The sequence below is a fragment of the Manihot esculenta genome, chromosome 9 (assembly GCF_001659605.2).
Source record: "Manihot esculenta cultivar AM560-2 chromosome 9, M.esculenta_v8, whole genome shotgun sequence".
In the NCBI taxonomy this organism is placed as follows: Eukaryota; Viridiplantae; Streptophyta; class Magnoliopsida; order Malpighiales; family Euphorbiaceae; genus Manihot; species Manihot esculenta.
In genome coordinates, this window is record NC_035169.2 from 36,044,884 (window position 1) to 36,066,124 (window position 21,241).

General features: G+C 34.6%; 2 protein-coding genes across 8 annotated transcripts; both read left to right on the forward strand.

The window, feature by feature from the left end:
* Positions 1–844: 844 nt before the first annotated feature.
* LOC110622920 lies at positions 845–6,251 on the forward strand. Its single transcript, XM_021767657.2, has 5 exons — positions 845–1,622; positions 2,334–2,451; positions 2,793–3,145; positions 3,520–3,618; positions 4,591–6,251. The coding sequence occupies exons 1-5, from the start codon at positions 973–975 to the stop codon at positions 5,819–5,821; spliced, it is 2,451 nt and encodes an 816-aa protein (XP_021623349.1). The 5' UTR covers positions 845–972; the 3' UTR covers positions 5,822–6,251.
* A 1,898-nt stretch (positions 6,252–8,149) lies between these two features.
* Positions 8,150–20,401, forward strand: LOC110622629 (protein ALWAYS EARLY 2). Of its 7 annotated transcripts, none has more exons than XM_021767208.2 (19): positions 8,150–8,263; positions 9,515–9,631; positions 9,994–10,092; positions 10,199–10,261; positions 11,032–11,109; positions 11,493–11,664; positions 12,227–12,486; positions 12,581–12,953; positions 13,944–14,003; positions 14,709–14,998; positions 15,084–15,140; positions 15,971–16,294; positions 16,407–16,585; positions 16,699–16,981; positions 17,857–18,060; positions 18,257–18,406; positions 18,960–19,172; positions 19,476–19,766; positions 19,930–20,401. In XM_021767208.2, exons 2-19 carry the CDS (start codon positions 9,527–9,529, stop codon positions 20,092–20,094), a joined length of 3,366 nt encoding a protein of 1,121 aa, XP_021622900.1. In that variant the 5' UTR covers positions 8,150–8,263; positions 9,515–9,526; the 3' UTR covers positions 20,095–20,401. The 7 variants fall into 7 exon arrangements, with proteins under 7 accessions (XP_021622900.1, XP_021622905.1, XP_021622901.1 ...); XM_021767213.2 differs by having other exon boundaries at positions 8,159–8,316; XM_021767209.2 differs by having other exon boundaries at positions 8,159–8,316; positions 17,857–18,039.
* The last annotated feature ends 840 nt before the right edge of the window (positions 20,402–21,241 follow it).

A 21,241-nucleotide genomic window follows, 5' to 3' on the forward strand; every position in this document is an offset into this window, starting at 1 on the left:
ACTGGGATATATATATTATTTACAAGAATATATATTAAATAAATATTTTATTATATTATTCTTTTATTTAAATTATTTTTAATTTTTTATTTTATAAATCAAATATTAATATTCGAATCATATCACATAATTATATTCCTAATTATAAACACGATCACCACAAATTTAGACTATTTACACTATTTACAGAAAATATCTCAACATAGATAATGCAACTGTTTTATGAATTATGCATGTTAAGTTCAGTGTCCATTTGGCTCATACATTCTATCTTCTCCGTCATCATATACTGCTGCTGCAATTTGGGAAAGCATCGCCTGCATAAAATTCTCAGGGCCTTCTAGTTTGCTGAGAAAGCAAGTGGAATTCTTCATGGATGATAAGATCAACTCCTCCCAAAATTTTCCACTGTATTTTGCATTGTCATAGTGATACTCTAACAAGAAACTAAGGTTGTGTTTGGAAGAGGAGGGAAAATAAAAGTGAGGACGAATGGGTTTGAACTCACAAATTTGTTTCTCGATGAGGGTAGTGATGAGTTTGTTAAGTTCAGCCTAACAAGTGCTAATCAAAGTTCCACTTGTTTCACATATACTATTTTTTAAAAATATATATTTTATATTTTTTTAGTATTTAGGTTGGCATGAACAAGAATATATAATTGGATGGAAATCCAACGTCTTGGCTTTGAAGTTGAGTGTTTTATTTTTTAATTTTTTTTTTAATTTTATTTATATTTATTCATTTTTAAGAGAAATATAAAGAACTAAAAAATACATTTTTTTTTTTTCATTTATCTGAATATGAAAAAATTAAAGAAATATATTATATATTTTCATTTCCCTTAACCCTTATTCCAAACATGTAAGGGTTTGGTCTGTTCGCTGACGCGCTGTCTCTCTCTCTTGAATTCGTTCCAAATGCAGGATTTGGGCACCGTCTTCTAGCCCCCCCACTGTCGCTCTCTCAACAATGGCTCAAACCTCAATCTCTATCCTCCTCATGAGACGCATCACCAAAGCCTCCCAAAACCCTAAACTCGCTTTCTCCCATCTCTTTCGTAACCTTTCCCTTAAACCCTACTCCACCTCCTCCTTACCAGACCCACCAAAACCCTCTTCTCTCTCTGCCCGCATGAGCTTTGTCTTTGATCAAATAGATGCCATCGAACGTGAACGTCTTCAAAAAGATGATACCCTCCAGAGAATCCGTGCTTGGCGCCAATCCAAAAATACCGCTCAACAGCAGCAACAAAACCCAGAAACCATTACCTCCCACAATCCAGAAATATTGAGCTCGCGTAATGAAGGCTTAGAGTCTGGATTTAGAGATAATGATGATTCTAGTTTGAATATGAATGAGAGTAACTCTGTCCTGCTGATGAAGAAAACTGAGATGGAGGTGGTTCACCCGTGGCCAGAATGGATAGAATTGATGGAAAGGTTGGTGCATCAGAATTACTTTGATCATAGAAGGAGAGATGAGGATAAAATGGTTCAAGATATGGGGTTTGATCCTCATTATGCGGGCAATGATGATTACACTGGAATTGACTTTAAGGATTTCAAGACTGTACAAACAGCTTGCGTGAATTTTGGCAAAGACCGGTTTGATATCTTTAGGTTCGTAGTTTATATTTTTGGTCTTGCTCTTGTTTTTGGTGACCTTCTTGCTGTAATGAACAGATTTCATCACAGCATTTTGTTGTGGATGTGGAGCTGGAGTACTGGTGGGAGATGTGTTCCAATGATGGAATGCCTGTGATTAACTGCGAGTGTTCTAGACCATACGATCATATTTATGTGCAATTCAATAGAATAAGACAAATGAGTGGAAATTAGTTAAATTACTACGTGGTTGCTTTATTTCCGACTAATTCCCTCTAATGTTGTTGCAACACAGTATTGCATTGTTCTGTAGTTTGTTTTTTGTGATCCATGGAAGTTTGTTTATGGCGCTTGAAGTATCTTAGATTTCATTTGAATTTGGGTAAAAGAAGTTACTTCATTAAGCTATATATTCAAAGTTTCGTCCTTTGAAGTAAGTGATATTGTGCAGGATCATCTCTTCTAAACCAACCTTTTTCTCTAGTTTCTTTTGAGTTCTCTGTCATTCTGAAAGTAATGAAGTATTAAATGTATACAAAGGTTTTAATGGGTGCAAAGAAAGACTTTTGTTTTCATAGTTTATCTTATATGCATAATATTGTAGTGATCTAAATGTTTTCAAGCACGAGACTATTTATCTAAGTTTATTGATTTTGCGTTTTTAGCAATGTTGGTCCAACTTTTACACTTGGCTTGACATGTGATGAGATAGAAATTTGATCTCAGGTCATTGTCGAGACAAGATATTCAAATTTTGGTTGGCCATGGGTGCCCAAGTGCAGACAAGAAGGTTGTTTTCTCTGCAAAACTTTTGAGGAAGCATGTGCACCTTGATGAAGGTGATGTAAGTGTTACTTTCTTGTTGTTTTACTTAACGCGCTCTAAAATTATTGTATCACTTGTGATGGCCATCTCTTCCTTGTTATGATGAGGTTATCAAACCTTTTATGCAAGTGCATTTAATTGTAAGTGACTGCATTGGGCATTCGCTTTCCTTGTTGTAGTTGACACCCCAACATCCACACCAACCGACAGAAAAAGGAAAAAAAAAACTCTCCTGTACTTTATTGCCTTAAAATGAGAAAGGGATATATTTTTCTTACCATTTTTTCACGCATTATCTTGGATAGTATAAAATTGATTTTCAGTTAAAATTTTAAAGGTGACTGTTTATCCATATTTCAGGTTTGTAGCAACTGCAGTTTGAGAAACTCTTGTGAAAGGGGATATCTGCTAACCAATAAGGAAAATGAGGCATGTACCGTTGATGTTATGCGGGTTCTTTTAACATATGGTTTTGATCCTATAAATGGATCAGTAGTCAATGAGTCTCTTCTGAAACAAAAGTCTGTCAAAACTGTAGTTCGTAAGTTACTTCATGAGGTTGTAAAGCTGAGTGCAATTCCTATAGATCCTAACCTCCCACCTCCAGTTATTAAAAAGCCCCCGCCAAAAGTGAAGCAACCTCCTCCTCCTCCAAAGAGACGAGTTGGACGAGATGATGTTGAGATGAAAAAGGGGGATTGGCTTTGTCCCAAGTATGCTACAGTTTACTTTTTGGCCTGCTTATTTTTCTATTATTGTTAATGCAAACAATGCTAAGTTTGCCAAGGTTGCATATAGTTTTAAAGTGAACATTAATATTTAGGAACTTATTATCCACTTTTTTTTTCTTTTCAAGTTTTTTACCCACTGAATTCTCTCCCTTGCATTCATTCCTTAGATAACCATATCTATCTGCAATTGTACCTAGATGCTCATAATCATCCAAGGAATATATCTCAAAGCAGAAAAGTTCTTCTCCTGGGAGATCGTAATATGCGTTCAAATCTGCATTGGCTGATTTTGTTTTCAATCTTTACTCCAAAAAGATATCATTTTTATTTCCTAACAATGTGTCGTATAAATGTAGGTGTGAATTCATGAATTTTGCCAAGAATACATTGTGCCTACAATGTGATGCGAAGCGGCCCAAGAGACAGTTGCTTCCAGGAGAGTGGGAATGCCCAGAGTAAGTTTTTCAATTTCAATGAACTAATCTGAATTTTCCTCCCTAGCCACCTCTGTTGGATCTTGTAGATTTTTTTTTTTTTAATTGTATGTCATGTTTAATAGGAAAATTTTTGTACTTTGTGAAATTCATTAATGTTGCAATTGGATGGAAGGATTTCAACTAAAGGTGTTTATTTGTGAATAAGTTAATAGAATAAAGCTTAATATACTCTTTGGTTTATTGAATTCATTTAAGTAGATGAGAGCTTAGTTGAGGTGGTGTTCAGTCCACAAATTAATGATCGTATCACTGGGTGATGAACAGAAAAATCTGCCTCTACAAACAAAGCTTTCCCCTTGTTCACGTTCTTTCCACGTGAGGAACCTATGTTGACCGCTTAGGAAACTCGTTAAAGGAAGCTCTAGACCTTAGACTTATTAGTGAGAATCTTAAACCTCTTACAGCTAAAAAATTTTGCTTGTTTGATTTCATTCCCATGGTCCCTTTAAATAGGGGTTAAAATTTTCTAAATAGGAAGGTACAATTAGAATTCTAATCGCAATAAAAGTGCAAGCAATTATCTTCCTAACTAGGAATATCAAAAGTAGCTAAATTGTTATCTAATGAGGAATCTTCATCATCAGTTACTACACGGCTTGGGCCTAGCCAACATTTGCAATTCGCCCCCTATAAGCCTTCCCAACAAACACATCCATAACAGGTGGATTCGAGATTAAATCTTCACATGGATATTTTAAATCCATCCTTAAACAAGTTATTTAGAAACATTCATGATCTAGGATCAATATTTGAATGTAGTCAATCAAAGAAAACCTGCACATTACTAAATCCAAATTCTGTTAAATTCATGCAAAAAGGACCCCAAAAAAATCCACTTCAGATGTGTCTATCCAAATTACTAAAAAATAAGCATGCTGCACTGTATTTTGTCAAGTTAACATTCCTTCTTATTGGTTCTTTCTATGGCAGGTGCAACTTCTTAAACTATAGGAGAAATATGGCATGTTTCCATTGTGATTGCAAGCGTCCACCTGATGAATTTATTGAAAATAAAATGGAACAGATGCAACATGTTCATGAAAAAAGATCGGGGAAGAGTCGCCCAGAATTTTCTAATGCCTGGAATTTTGACTTTGACGACGATGAATCTGATGGTGCTGATGTTGCAGCTTTTGAGTATGCAGATCCTGCAGCTATGAAGGAAGAATCTCCTTTGGGAACTCCAGCTCAGGGAGGAAATTTTAGAGGGCTTGATGATGATCTTAACATAACAAGCAGAATTCCTAGGGTTCGTGAAAGAGAATATTCTGATCCCAGACCTAACAGACATGCAATTGGGTTTGATGATTTTGACGATGAAGATGATGTTGACAGTTATGAGCTAGATACTGAAAACAATAGTCCTGCGTTGAAGGAAACTCAAAATAAGTTTACTCGACAAGACATCTCTGAATTGGAAGATGATGAAAGTTCTGATGATGAGTTGCACACTCATTCTAGGAAAAGTCCTGAATCTTACAATAAGCCATCTAAGCATAAGCATAAAAAGGCAGCTTTATTGGGCTCAGAGGATGACGAATTGAACATTGATTCAGATGAAGAAATTTCAGTTAGTCGCAAATGGAAATCTAGTCATGTCTTTGATGCTAAACATAAAAACAGAGGTAGAAGTGCAACTGGTCTATACAGGGGATTAAGTTTTGGGTCAGATGAAGAAGTTGAGCTTGATTCTGGTGCAGATGATTTTGATGAAGATTTTAGCTCCAGACAAAGGAAAGGAAATAAGCCGGATTTTGGCAGAAGGAACTATCGGAGACATTCTGATAATGATGAGATGTTTTCCCAGAGAAAAAATTATCAGAAGAGCAAAATGGAAGCTGGTGGAAGACGTGACAAGTTCAGAGGTCGTAGTGATTATGACTTTGTAAGAGATCCAAAGGATAAGATTGGGGGCAGAAGGAACTCGTGGAATAAAGATTTTGATAGATCATCTCACAGTTCACGTGGTGAAAACAGAGGATTCCAAGATAATGGTCGATCCGAACGTAGAATGAATGGTCGCGACTTTCAAAATTTCAAGGGGCCAAGACAAGAAAGATTTCGAAACCAGCAACGAGGTCAATCCAGTGATTATAAGATGGACAAGGACAAGGATTTTGGTGGTGAGTTTAGAAACAGCAGACGAGTAATTGAAAGGTAAAGTTGAACCATGGATGATTTTTTTATCTGCTGGTTATGCAGATGACTATCATTTCAGCTCCCAGTTATCATATCAAATGGTCATTCACAGATATTAACTCAGGAAGTTAGAAAATGGTAAATGGTGATCCCCCAATCTGCAGATTCTCAATCAGATTCAGCAATTTTATGGAGTCGCAGACTGCAACTAGCTGTCCCGCCCAGATTGGTAATGTGCCTCTCAATTAGCAGCTGCTTGTCATTTTCTGCAAGGTAGTCCAACGGAATTGGATTCTCTGTTGGCCTCCATGTATGAAATGTACGCTTGTGTTCTCATCTTTCTGAGATCTAATATGGTTGGTTCTTTAGATTCAACAGTTTTCTTGGTTATTTTGATTAGGGTTCAATGTGGGTAGCTACTCATGCTCAATAAAAATATTTCTTTTAATGCCCTTTTACTGGTATCAAATTGCTAATTATAATCTGAAATAACTTAAGTAGTATATTGCTTCTTCTCCCGCCCCTTTTTGAAAATTAATCTGTCCCACTTTATTTGTTATTAAAAAAAAAAATTGTTTTTCATATTTTCTTTATCTATTATTATTTGTAATGCATTTATTTCTTGTTGCTATAGGTTTAAGTTAACAAAAATGATATTTTATCAATTAAATTGTAAATTAATATATGGAAAAATGACTATTTAATTCTACTATTTTTAAAAATACATCGAATTGTTTACAATTAAATAGTTGTTTATTTTAAAGATATAAAAATAAAATAGTTATTATTTTAAAATTATAAGTTTAAATAATTATTCTTTATATCACTAACAAATCTGAATGTTATTATAAATAGATATCATTAATAATTAAAAACGTTAATTTTTATTTCATTTATGCAATGCCTATTCATCACTTACTTTTTTTTTTTAATAATTATTATGTATTTTTATAATGATAACGATTTTATTGATTAATTGTCATATTTTGCATAATCAAGTTTCATTAAATGTCACCAGGTTTTCGCTTTTATATATATATATATATTATTAATATAATAGGAATTTGAATTTGAAAAGATGAATTAGTATTTAATATTTGAAATTTAAAAATGGGTCTAGAATTAACTTTTTTAAATAAGTTGAATCTCTAATTTCCTTCCTTTTTATTTCTATTCTTTTTATTTTTATAGCCTCATCTGTATTTATTTGTTACTTTCACACGAGTAATTTATCTATAAATATTATGTTTTTATTTTCATCAGATGAATATTTAATTTTTTTCAATATTATCTAAACATAATTTTTATTATTATCAATTTTATTTTTATATGGAGTTGGATGGTGGATCCGTCTGATTCTCCCGAACTTATTTGAGTCTTATTCAGTTCGCAAAGTGAAACATAATCTGAAAATAATCTATTTATTACCCTTTAAACTTATAATAAATCGGCCAATATCCTTTTATTTGGACTGCCCGGATTTCATTGTCGGGTCGGATGGCAGTCATCAGTATTATTTAAATTATTTTAAATTAATTATTGATTTGAACTTCAAATTTAAATTCAGTATAGATTTAGTGTACAAGTCAAATTTATTAATCTTTTATTTAATTTTTTTTATGCTGATTCAACTTACCCTATTTTAGTAAACCTTTTCATATTTATCCATATTTTTAATAAAATAGTAGATTTTTATTAATCGGTTATTGTAATTTTAAATAATAATAAATTTTAATTTAACAGAATTTAAGTGTCAATAAAACTAAGAATTTTAAAGTTATATAAAATTGTAATTAATTAAATAATAAAACTTAAAAAATTATTTTTACACTAACAAATGAAATTTAATTATTTATTATAATATATTAAACTATTATGATCCTTTTGATAAGAAATAATAATGGTAACCATTATTAGTATTTATTTATTTTTATATAATATTCATGTGATAATAAAAAATTTATAAAGGATAACCAAACCGACACCAACAATTATCTGTAAAATTTAAATAAATTATTTTACTATTAAGCCCCCAATTCTGTTAAAGTCGATAAGTCAAAATTTTCTCGATATATTGGGGAACATAATTAAATTACGTAGAAATTGAAGGTCCTTGCTGCAATAACCAGCAAAATTTTCAAACTTAATCTACTACAATATTCCATATAAGGCCAAAATGGTAATCACAAGATCACACCGTAGACGACTACTAAAATGCCACGAATGCCACGTGTACGGTGATTAGCAGATAATCAACTTCCCACGTTCAAAATGAAAAAACACAAAACCAAGGATTAAAGAGGAAAAATCAAACCCAAAGAATATGATTGGCTAAGCCACCTTTATATTCAAGTTTCGCGGCAACGCCCCTCTCTCTCTCTCTCTCTCTCTCTCTCTCTAAATCTTCTCTCTCTCCAACTCTTTGTTTCTCTATCTAAGACTCGCTGCTTCACACACTTGAAAAGTAATTCTCTCTCTCTCTATGGTTTGAACCCTGGTCGCCTAGGCTCTAAATCGGTGAGTTTACGGTCGTGGATCTGTGAATTAGGGATCTCAAGTGAAGTTTTTAAAGCATTTTTACTTGGGTTTTATCTAATACACATGAAGATTTTACTTAAAGATTGGCAGATTTTTCTAGTTCTTTCATACTGTTTTGTTGTTTTCGGTGGGTTTTTAAAGTGGGTTTTTGAGCTGGTAATTGATTTATGACTGTTCTATTTTTGTTTTTTTGTGACGAAATTTGCAATTTTTTTGGGGGGGGGTTGGGATACTGTACGGTATTAAAATTATGTTTTTGAATTTTGGGGCTTCTTACATTTTGGTAGTTGTTCTGGTCGTTTTCCTTGTTTTTCCTAGGCCTTCCAAAGCAGCTTTTGGAAGTTGTATTTCATTTGACAAAAAAAAAAAATTGTCCCCTGCGGTGGGGGTTGTTTCTTGCTGGTGTCCAGGCTTAAATTTTGTGTTCAAGATTTCGTCTTTTCCCTCCTTGAAGTGTTTGAGGTGTTGAGAAAAAGCCATGTGTCAACTGATTGCTTGTTTATAGCATTCCATTTGGATTTTTTTGTGCTAAATTTGAACGTAAGCTTTTTGCATAATAAGGTAATTTGGTTGACGTAGATGGGAAAGAATGCAAATTGTGATAGTGCTTTATGCCTTGTAGCAGTAGTAAATTGTTTTTAAAACGTTTGTCTTGTGTGCGTGTTTATTGCTCACACATACCTTGTAAAAACAGGTAAGGCGGGGAATATTGTCAATAATATGCATAAATTGAGCAATGCTAATTTCATGCTATTAAGGAAAAAGAGTTCAGAGAAATGCCAAAACAAAACTTATTTTGCTATTTTGTAAACAGGGTTGGGCAGGGGGGTTTCAGCAAAGTGCTTGTTCGGTGTGATGTAGGACATTGCTAGCCTCTTTTAGAATTTCTATCTCTTGGTTACTATGATATGATGTGCCATATGTTGCAAAATTTAGGGTAATTTATCTTGTTGGAATTTTGAGAAAATCAATCTATGTTATAAACTATGACTGATATATTAAGAACCAAAACCTGAACTTGTATAATCTAATAGTGTAAGACATGGGTTAAATCTTGTGAATGGTGTCTTCTAGAGGTTTTTTCCCAATATTGACACTTCAGTTTGATGTTTGTTGATATCAGTGTTGATGATTTTATGTGATATAATTTACTAACTGCAGTTACTGAATGTTTCAGAATAAGTCCTCAATGGCCCCAACAAGAAAAAAAAGTGTGAATAAGCGGTTCCTGAATGAAGTATCACCTCATAAAGAAGTTAGGAATTCAAACAAAAATAAAGAAAGAGTGTCAGGGGTGAGTCTTGACTTCATTTCCAAGAGCTTACATTTGCTGAAACTATGAGCTCTAGTTGTGTGTTTTAGGTTATCATTGATAATTTTTATTCAATATCGCGCCCTCAAATTTACTTATGATTTGATAAATCTTCATGCTCTAGTTGTGGCCCATTTTTCTGTGCAGTTACAGTAGCTTTTGGTTTCATCTTTTACCTCACTGCAGTAGACTGTGGTTTTGAAACAACTCTTAAAATTTTAAACTTGACTTCTGATATTTCTATTGAAGGAAAACTAACTCATTGCTCCTGTTTTTCACTATACATAATTGGATATTTTAAATTTGTTTGAAAGTGATGCGAGTTTACTAATGCAATTTACCAGAAGAGGAGATTGTCTGATAACTTAGGACCCCGATGGAGTGAGGAGGAGCTTCAGCAGTTCTACAAAGCATATCGAGCTCATGGGATGGAATGGAAGAAGGTTTGCATTATTTTTCCATTGTGCTGGTATACAATAAACAAAATGTACGTATATAGCCCTCCAGTTTGTTTTTATTTTTAATTTATTGATACTTGTTGACTTTCAGGTTGCTGCCGAAGTCCCTAACAGATCTGCGGAAATGGTGCGGACCCTTTTTAAGATGAATAAGGTACCCTTTTGGCTTGGGTGCTTCCCTGGTTGATGGACAGATTTACAACTGATTCATCTTTCTTTCCATCATCATTTTTACAAACTTGATAATTGCATTGCCTCTCATTATGAGCTGGATAACTGAAGCCACTTGATTTAGGGGCCAACCCTCTTATTTCTGGGATTTTGGTGTGGTATTAGGTTTTCTTGAAGTTCAATACCAGTTGTTAGCTTACCCCACTGGTTGTGTAAGACTGGTTTAGTTGGCCTAGTACTCTGTCTGACATGAATTAAACAGTTCCCAGAAAGTTGCGCAGTGGTCTTAAAGGTCTTTCTCTCACTCCATGCACAAAATTGCACAAGGGGAGGGTGGGTGTGTGTGTGTGTGTGTGTGTGAGAGAGAGAGAGAGAGAGAAGGTTTGGGGGATGATATCTTGGTCTAAAATTTGTCAGGGGAATCTCAGAATGCAAGTCATTCAAAAACAGTAATGAATAAAGGGAAAAACTGGACATCCTTATAAAAAAAAGGGGCTCTGCTAAAGTGGCAATGTGAGAGAAGTAATTTCGGGTGACTTTGTCTCTGATACAGAGGGGCCCATATTTGGGTCCATGTTGATGGTTTTGTAAACTGGAGAAAATATAAATATGCTGGTACATTTGCAACTTGCTTGTGTTTTGGTGCAAAAGTGTGGGTTATTGCATTGCTAATAAAATGTCAAGGTTTTTGGTTCCATCTGAGCTTTCTTTGTTTGCTGTTGTTGATTTTTGACGTGGTTGTGGTTTTTCCAGGCGTACTTATCCCTGCCTGAGGGAACAGCTTCTGTGGTTGGCCTTATAGCCATGATGACTGACCATTATTACTCCCAAGTAAGATGGATACACATAGTCCAATTTTCTGATGGAATACATGGTTGTTATTCTAGTTCTGCGAAAAACTGCTTATCTTCATACCATCTATGGGTCTAGCAGCTTCCATTTATTATTTCTTAAATAAAGTTCCTTAGGCTTAAATATATTTATTTGTTTTCTTTCTTAAAAGGAAAGTTGAACTTAGCGCAGCCTTGCATATTTGCAGACTGCTGAGGGAAATGGGAGCTTACAGCAAAGCATTGCAGCTTTGTTGTTAGTCTGCAGACTGCAGAGGGGATGGGTGTCATAAATGGGATTAAACTCTTGGTAGATTACTTTGAATCATGAGTTTCTGCTTGTTATATGCTTATGAGGATATTTTACGAACATTGAACCTTTAGGAAGTGAGCGATAGTGAAGGAGAAAGTAATGATGAGCCAGGAATGCCTCGGAAACCTCAGAAAACCAAGCAGGTGAAAGTCCAGCCTAGCACATCAAAAGATTCCCTGCAGTCGCACTCAATTGCATCAACTGATGGATACTTATCATTATTGAAGAAAGGACACTTTTATGGTAATAGGCCTGCTTACATAGGATAGTATTCTAGACACTATGTGATGTTGGTTGTACTTGTGTTGTTTTCTCCATCCCTTTCATGTCAATTGGTGTTTTAACTTTTACCTCACATGCTTACAATCTTAGGTGGATATATCATTTCCATCTTCTCTCTCTCCCCCTCCCTCCCTCTACACACACAGTTCCACTTTTCTTAAAATCAGATCTTCAAACAATTTGATCTATTTATTGTCCAACTATTTTATCTTGTTTTGAACTTATTCATGCATAAATATAAACATGGATTGGGCTATATTAGTAACTTATTAATATAGCCCATGCACTAAAATTTACCATAGTCCAATGGTGCTCGTGCAACTTGACTTGCAATGTTGATTCCTCATCCTTTCCCCTTTTAATAATATTCTCAGTAATGGCCATTTGAATTGTTTATAAAGAAATGGCAGCTTGAATATTTCCTTAAATTTATTAACGGAGTAGATAAAAGTGCACTGTTTAACCATTATAAAACCATATAAATTATGAGTTTCAATGATTGGAGTTCTCAACTTCATGTTAGGTGGTCAGCCTCGAGCAGTAGGGAAAAGAACACCTCGAGTTGCTGTTTCATATCCATATAAGAAAAATGACAGTCAGAATTATGTTTTGGCGAAGAAGGGCCAGAAGCCCCAGAATGATGTCAATGACGATGGAGCACATGTTGCTGCGCTGGCATTAACTGAGGCGTTAAAAAGAGGAGGTTCTACCCAAGTTTGTCACACCCAAAGTGGAGGAACAGAACACATTAAATTGTCACCTGTTAGAAGCTGGGAAATGATGGTATTTTTAAAATAATATTCATTTCCTTTTTTTTTGTTGCCTTTACTATACTACCTTTTTAGAACTTCAACTTGATAATTTTATACACTATTAGTTTCCAGAGTCGAAGACGGGTCATACAAAATTTCGAGTTGCTTCTGTAGATGAAGAATGGATGGTTGATGGTACAAGCAGGGGAGCTGATAATGGTGCTTATGCCAGGGATACAAGCTCACTGGTGGATATGGAAGGTGTAGGTACTGTAGAAGTTCATCCAAAGGGGAAGAAGTTTTACAGAAAGAAAGTAAAGGTTGAAGAGATTGGGAATAGTCAATCTGATGATGGCGGAGAAGCTTGTAGTGGTACTGAAGAAGGACCAAAAGTAAATGCCCTAAAGGGGAAAACCGATATTGATGGTTCAGATGCAAAAATTGATGAGATGTCTCCACAGGCCCGAAAGAAGAGAAGTGGCAAACGATTCTCTGGAGGTAATTCAGCTTTTTCATTTTTTTTTGCAGGTTAAGCACAGATTTCAGAAGCATTCTTCTTTTCAGGTGCATGCAACTGAGCAAGAGGAAATTGTTCATGGTCTATTATGTTTCATGTTTTCCTTGCATCCTTGATAACAGGATCATACTTCTCATTTCATTCTGATAATGCAAACTCGAAATCTGTTCTTTGAATTCTGCAGCAAAACTGGTGCTATCTTTCCCCATTGGATAAACGAGGAGTGTGATACCATGATTGAGCTAAAAATTCAAGGAATAACCTTGCACTGAGAATTCTGGAAAATTGTTTTATATTTGCTGTGGTGTATTAATGGTTTATTGAGAACAAACTGAGATGAGGATGCTATCATAAGTCTATCAATCAGAAGCACCCCAAATGTTCTCCTAGGGGGTTTTGGCACTTTTTCCCTACTATTTGGGCTTTATTTTCTGTGGAACTGTATGAAAGTAAGTCCAGCCCAGATAGTTGAAACTTTTGGTATTGTTAGTCCGGAAATTGAGATGTCGCAAAGGTTACAGATATGGTTATATCTTATCTATATGGGTAATGGATTGTTTATTCTTATTCCTCCTATTTTTGAAGTGGACTTCATCAATTTCTCTCAACTCTATGTCCATTCCAATGGATTTGATTATCAAACCATTAAAGCAGAGATTATCAACCAACTTAGCTAGTGAAATATTCCAGTCCTCAGATTAAGTTTTATTTCCTCCGAGTCAAGTGGTGATCTAGGAATAGTAGTGCACTGATTGTTAATGTGCAGACAGTGATTGATTGTACTTGAGTACTGACCAGTCACATCATTTTTTATTACTTGAGCACTGACCAGCCATATTATTATTATTACTGTTATGATCTGGGTTCTTTCCAGCTATTAAAATTTTTAAAATTATTATTTTGCATATGCATATATTTTTTCATATATATTTATCTATTTTGATAATTCATTCCTGCTGTTCCCTATGCAGATGAATTCTCTGCCTTGGATGCCCTACAAACGTTGGCTAACCTTTCTGTAATGGAATCTGGTGAGCTTAAATGATAACAAAGTAATTGATTTGGCATAAACATCACTGCTCATATACCACCTGGTCATTACCGAATCATAATTCATATTGGTTTGTTAGAGGTGTTAAACTGTAAATTTGTGTCTGCCAATTTCAGCTGAGCTGACAAGTGGTGCTTTTGTTCCAACGTAATAGTAAGTAAAAAAATGCATACTTCCCATGCAAAGTGTCCGTACCTGTTCATTAGCTTTGTATCAATAGCCTTATAGTTTTTAGTTCATCCCAAGAGTGGAGGAAACATGTATGATGTTGTGGGTAATAATGATAAAGAAGGGAAAAGAAAGATTGAAAACCTTAATATATTCATAAGCATCTGATGCATACTTTATACGGTTGAAATATTATTCAAAGTTCCAAACAGGATATAGATGAAATAGCGTTACTGCATGTTTGGTCAATGTTAATTGTTTTCTGGCACTCTAATTTTTTTTTAATCTTGTTAACCAGTGTTTTTTACAAGGATAGCAAGTAAATTTGTAGAAACTGAATATTTTTCTTGCCTTTCATTATGTAGTTTCATAGCAGGTTGAAGTCCAACTTGGCATCAATTTTTGCTTCATGCTGTAGATTTTAGTTTGTTGTAGGCCTAGCTATGCTATAGCTTTCCATTTGCTCTAATAATTTTTCTTCTCCTCTCTCTCTCTCTCTCTTTAATGTTTGGTCTAGAATCCTCCGTCCAGCAGAATGAAGAAAGAACTGTACTTACTGTGGATGACAAATCTAGCAAACCTGAAGCTACATCTACTAGCCGCCATAGGGATAAAGTTAAACTTCTAGGGCACAGAGAAAAACTGCTTCATCCAAGAAGTGAAGTTGAGGGCGCCTCAAGAAAATCCAAGCTAGGAAGAAATACAGCAATTTATGCTAAACCTGTTTCTGAATCAAAGCAAGGGCCTCAGTTCATCAACAACAATATTAATGTACTGAAAAGAAAACGTCATTCTTTGGTGTCAAAGGTTTCACGTGTCCCTCTCATTCTTTAGTGTTTTTTCATTTCACAGTTAACTTTATGGAAAAAATGAGAATGTGTTCATTTTACAGGTATCAAATGCTGAAGTGCCCATAAAATTACATCTAAGTGAACCATTGGACACTGAGGTATGCTAATTGTTTATTGTTGTTCTTTTTTCTTTTTGTTTTAAAACAATTGTTTGATTTTATTAAATGGCTGTTATTTAGTCCCCCTAATTGGTGTTCCCATGGTATATTTCCTTTAAAGATTGATACAATCTCATTATTGTATGCTCTCAGTTTGCAGGTGTATTTTCTTAAATCTGCAATATCTATTGAGCAAAAGCTTAATCCGGATTACTTAGTTTGATATTTGGTTATCTGTGAGGCAATCACAATGTAAACCATTTATTGCATTTAGTACATGAATTAGCCAGTTCAAGTATTTAGATTACATGACTATGGCTGGTTCAGTGCTTGGCAAAACTTTCTGTATCCTATAAGGATTTTGGGTTGCTTTGTTGTTTAATCATGTGAGCTCAACAGAGGTTATAGCCTGCCATTGTCATGAAGAGAACTTAAGTTTCTTGGTTAAATAAGGGTACACTGAAGCTTGCTCATTTTCCCCCATGTGATCTCCCTGGAGAAACATAAATTCATTTATGGTTAATAGCATCTATCCTGTTTGGATTTAAAGCAAGCTTCCTGAATTAACAAATCAAACTAGAGCTTGTGAAATGTGTTTGTTTTGTCTTGCAATGTGAATGCTTGTCTATTATTCGTAAGCATGGGGGAGCAACAGTTTCATCAACAATCCGGGAAACTCTCGTTTACATGAATGCTTATCCAGCATGCATGAGATGAGTTATTATACATTTAAATTTGAGGCTAAAGTTGGTGCAGGTTTGTGTATATTTTACATGCATATGCATGGTTGAATTGATGTTATTTTTCCTTTTTCCATCCACTTTTTGTAGCCTGTTGATGAAGAAGAGATTATATCTGCGCTTAAAGGAAAACGAACTTGTCAAGTTTCTACTGTTCCAAAGCAACGGAAAGCCATTGGAGTATCAGAGGGATGTTTCAGTGATCAGAAAAGTTCTGCTAATGATGTGGCTGTATCAACCGCTCAAGTTCCTGTTGCAAAACAAGTTACCTTGCAAACCAGTAAAATAAGCAGACGCAAGATGAGTCTAAAGCAATCAATTACTCGTAAAGAGAGGCACTCTTCTGAGAACATCCTGAAAAATCAAACTAATAGATGCTCAATCTCCCTACATGATACAGCATCCTATCTAAGGGTAAATCACTCTTGGACACTTGATATTCTTTTCTATTTCAGTTCTCAAGTGCTCAGAGTCTAATATGTGTGGTTTCTGCTTTTATTTTTTTCTTGATTCATTTTAATTACAGGAAAAGTTTTCTTGCTGTCTCTCATCTCCTATGGTTCGCAGATGGTGTACATTTGAGTGGTTCTACAGTGCAATTGACTACCCTTGGTTTGCGAAAAGGGAGTTCGTGGAGTACTTAAATCATGTTGGACTTGGGCACATTCCAAGATTAACTCGTGTTGAATGGGGTGTCATAAGAAGGTATAATAAAATTTCAGTTTATTTTAAACATATTCAGCAATGCATTTATGTTGTGGAGATCTGGAGTTTATTGGTCAGACGTCTTTTTGAATTGCATTTACTTGTTAATACAGTTCCCTAGGCAAACCTCGAAGATTCTCTGAACATTTTTTACATGAAGAAAGGGAGAAACTGAAGCAGTATAGGGATTCTGTGAGAACACATTATACTGAACTTCGTACTGGTGCCATGGATGGACTTCCAACAGATTTAGCAAAACCTTTATCAGTTGGCCAACGAGTAATAGCTGTGCATCCCAAAACAAGAGAACTTCATGATGGAAGTGTGCTCACAATTGATCATGACAGGTGCAGAGTTCAATTTGACTGTCCTGAAATGGGAGTGGAATTTGTCAAGGTAGTTGAGTTCTCTAATATATAGTTACGCCAGCTTTTCTATGTGATGGTTTTAGTGTCTACTTGGACAGTGTTTTTGGATTCTGTTATTTGTTGTTTGCTCTGTATTTTCCTTGCTCTTTGAACGATGCATAAGTCTTGCATATTCCTTCAGTTTTTCTGCAAGATACTTCTGCTGTCCTGAATTATAAATTGGCCTCTTGCTCATATTACTTTGTTTGTATGCTTACATAGAATAGCTATGCTTCGCTATTGCTTCAAATACTGAATGTTAACTGTGTTGCAGATACCAGTCATCCTAGATTGTTTATTAAGTGGATAATGACTGTTTGCCAACTCCTTAATAGAACTTGAGAGGTTTAATTGGCTTCTTTTACTATAAATACTTGGGCTGTAGATTGCATGGGCAAATTTAGTTTTGGTGGCTACAAAGATGGGTAGTTTAAGTTAATATTCGTGATTTCTGGTGTGATGCCTTGGTAATTTGCTGGGATCATTTCAAGTTTCATATGTCTTAGTCAACTTATTATTTGGACCATGTGCTACTCAGCTACTATTTGGACCCTACTACATTGCTAGTTTACAATTTGCAAGGAGCTACATGATCCATAAAACTGCTTTTTTTCAGTTCCTATGATATGTTATTAAACAACTAGCAAAATAGGGTTTTCCAAGGATGATAATTAGCAGTGGATTTTTTATTGCAACTTTCATATTCCTAACTGTTTATGCGCAAAATTGCTGTAGGCTTGGATTCAGAACATTTATTCTAGGATTAGGCATCTCTTTCTTAATTTCAATTTTTTCCCAGTTGTGGTATTTATGGTAGGACTTTCAGTCTCACCTTTGGGAACGACTTTGAATACTTCTTTACAGGATATAGACTGCATGCCTTTAAATCCATTTGATAACATGCCAGAAGCTCTTAGGAGACATGGATTCTCTGTTATGTCCAAGGAACTGCAAGTGAACGGGCATTCACATATTGGAGGGTTTACTTCAACAAGGCATTTAGACAACTCAGAGATTCCCATGAATACACTGGTAAAGCGTGCACAGGTCAAAATAATTGTTTCAAATGTTAGTTTGCTTTAATCTCTCCAAGTATGAAATCCTTCATGTCAGTCGAGCTACCTTTATTACTTAAATACCCTTCTGCATGTCTTTTTATTCATGACGGAAAATTTTGGTGGTCTCTTGCCCTCCATAAAGCTCTGATAATTAGAGCACTAAGAAGCTATGACTTTTAATCTTAACCATTCTGACTTCTGCACAGGTGGATGCAAACGTACAAAGAAAGGCAGCTTCAGTTGATGTTGTTAATGCACAACAAATAGCCAGTCAACCTTCTGTGGTGGCACGACTTCAAGTGAAGGAAGTTGATATACAAGCTCCTTCTGATTTGAATCATGCTTTTGATAAGAAGGTAGTTGATGTAATCTATACATCATCTGTCATGATTATAGTTAATACACCTTGATCTATTCAGGTGGAACAATGCTAAATGTTTCAGACAATTGTAATATTAACTTATAGTATTTGGTAATTAACTAATCATAAATTGATTGACTTTATTAGCCTTTTCTTTTGATTTGGATGTGGAAAATCCATATTTGCTACCTTGTTCACCCTTTTTGCCTTCCTAGCATTTTTTATCCTTAAAGAGTATTTGCCTTCTGTTATCATGCTACATGTGAGCTTGCACAACCAAATCTTTCTCTGTAAAATTGTGACAGTTTTCCCTAGGTAACCTGGTCGATGGAGCTAAAAGATGCAAATACATGCATCCTAGAAAACCAAATTAATAGAACTCCTTTTGATCTTATAAAATTCCTAGAACTACCTGTAGGGAAGGAGGAATTCTGTGGCCAGCCATGAGGCTTCTATGAATTTGTACATGTGCAAAAATGGTTGCGTTTTTGGACCTTTCTTCAAATTTAGTTTTGTTGTTTGCCTCAATTAGTTGATCTCTCTTGCAGGCCTCTTCTGCTTTAGTCAATTTGAGGCAACACAATGCATACCCAGGGAATACCCTGCCTCCTTGGCTGAAGCCCACTGTCAATTCCAGTTTCCTGGCTGGCCTGCCAAGTTCTCATGATAGTTTTGTTTCTCAAGAATCAGGATCTACTGTCATTGAAATTGTAAGAGGTTCCAGGGACAAGGCACACACAATGATAGATGCTGCTGTTCAGGTAATTAGTTTCTGTACGCAAGTGCCTTTGTGGCCTTTAAAATGTTGGCTTTTAAATCCATGGACTGCCATTTTGCTTATGAGAACATACTATACCTGGTGGTAAGTAGCACTAGTGCCCGTGACGATTCTTTCATTGGCATTGGAGAAGACACCTCCAGTTTTGCTTGTAGGATTTTTCATTTCAAGTTTTTGAATGCTAGTTCAGTTGCCTACATCTGCTGGTTCTTTTAATAGTTTCTCAGCTGCATTGCAGTATTAACCTAAGCAACTTGCATCACTCACTGATGCCATATCATTTCAGGCGATTTCATCCATGAAAGAAGGGGAGGATGCTTTTGTGAAGATTGGGGAGGCTTTAGATTCTATTGATAGAAGACAATTAGCATCAGAATCTAAGGCACAAGAAATCAGGTCTCTGGAGCACGTCAATGGCATTTTAAGCCATCATAATCAGTTGATTTCCAGCACACTGGAGCCCCAAGTTAATAACAATGCGTCTGGGCCTAAATCACACAATAATACCGACAAAATTGAAGCAGCAATCCCTTCAGAGCTGATAAAATCATGTGTTGCTACTTTGCTCATGATACAGGTAACTCTTGAAAATTCCCTATTATTTTACTTATGATTTTCATACCCGAAGGCAGCCGTTAGCTCGAAGAACAACAGCTAAGCCTTAATATTTTACTTGTTGGAGTCTGCTATATGGATCCTTCATTGCCATTCATCTTAGTATTATTTCTCATTATATGCAGACGTGTACCGAACGACAATATCCTCCAGCTGATGTGGCTCAAATAATTGATTCTGCTGTTACCAGCTTGCATCCATGTTGCCCTCAAAATCTGCCAATATATAGAGAGATACAAATGTGCATGGGAAGAATCAAGACCCAAATATTAGCTCTTATACCAACATAAAGCCAATGCCTTTGCTTTCTCTGCTATCAGCATTTGTATATATGAAATGATGCTGAAGTCCTATTGGTTCCCAGCTCCATACGCCTTCATCCTTTCCTTTTTTCCCCTCTAAAATCCCATAATTTTTTTCCTAATTGAAATGGGAATCACCCAATTATATTCCGTCATTATAACTTCATCCCAGCATCTTCCTCTTCAATTGAGTAAAATTTTGACCAAGTGATGTTGTCGTGGCCAGATCATACATACTGTTTTATTAGCTTCCAATTTGATAAAATTGTCCTTAATGCTCTAATGCTACTTTTTATATTTTAAGAGGGATTTTTATTGTTGGTTTATTAAAATTGACTCTGCTAATAACTTTTTTTAAATAACAGAAGTAATATTTATCTTTTTTTTTTTATTAATAAGAAATAAACTATTATAGTGCATTGTTGCACATGCAATAGAAAATAGTTATATTACAACAAAGAAATTAAATGCTTCTTTAAAAGAATCGCTTATCAATAATTACTTGGACATTTTTCTTTTCAATAAATTACTTTTGTATAAGAGAGTAAATTAAAACTTGAAGTCGAATAAATAGTATGCTTTTAAATTCTCGCAAATTTTAAAAATTGTAATCTAAAGATGGGTATTTAGTTATGAAACAATAATAATTAGGGGAAATCAAAAGCAATGAAAAAACATATAATAATATTTAGGCTCGGTTTATTTTAAAAAATATATATAGTATGAAAAATATTTTTTTAAAATAATAGTGTAAAATATTTTTTATTAAAAAATAATATATTTTTAATTTATATACAATAGTATTAATAAGCTTAGTAAATGTAGAAAATTACTTTTTCTTTTAAAAAATAATATAGTTTCTTTTTCTGAGAAATATTTTTTATTAATTTATTCAAATATTTTAAATATAAAAAATAATTTTCAAAAAATATTTTCCCTAAAATAAATGGTTGAACATTTTTTTTAGCATTGTTTAATTCATATTCAACTCTTCAAGTATCAAATTCTTAATTATGGTATTACTTTAAAGTTTTATAAGGTTGGGCCTGCAATTTGTTTTGGCTCATGAACATGTCCATTATTTCCTAACAAAAATGGAAATATTTTTACGAACATGTTTTACAAATTAATATAG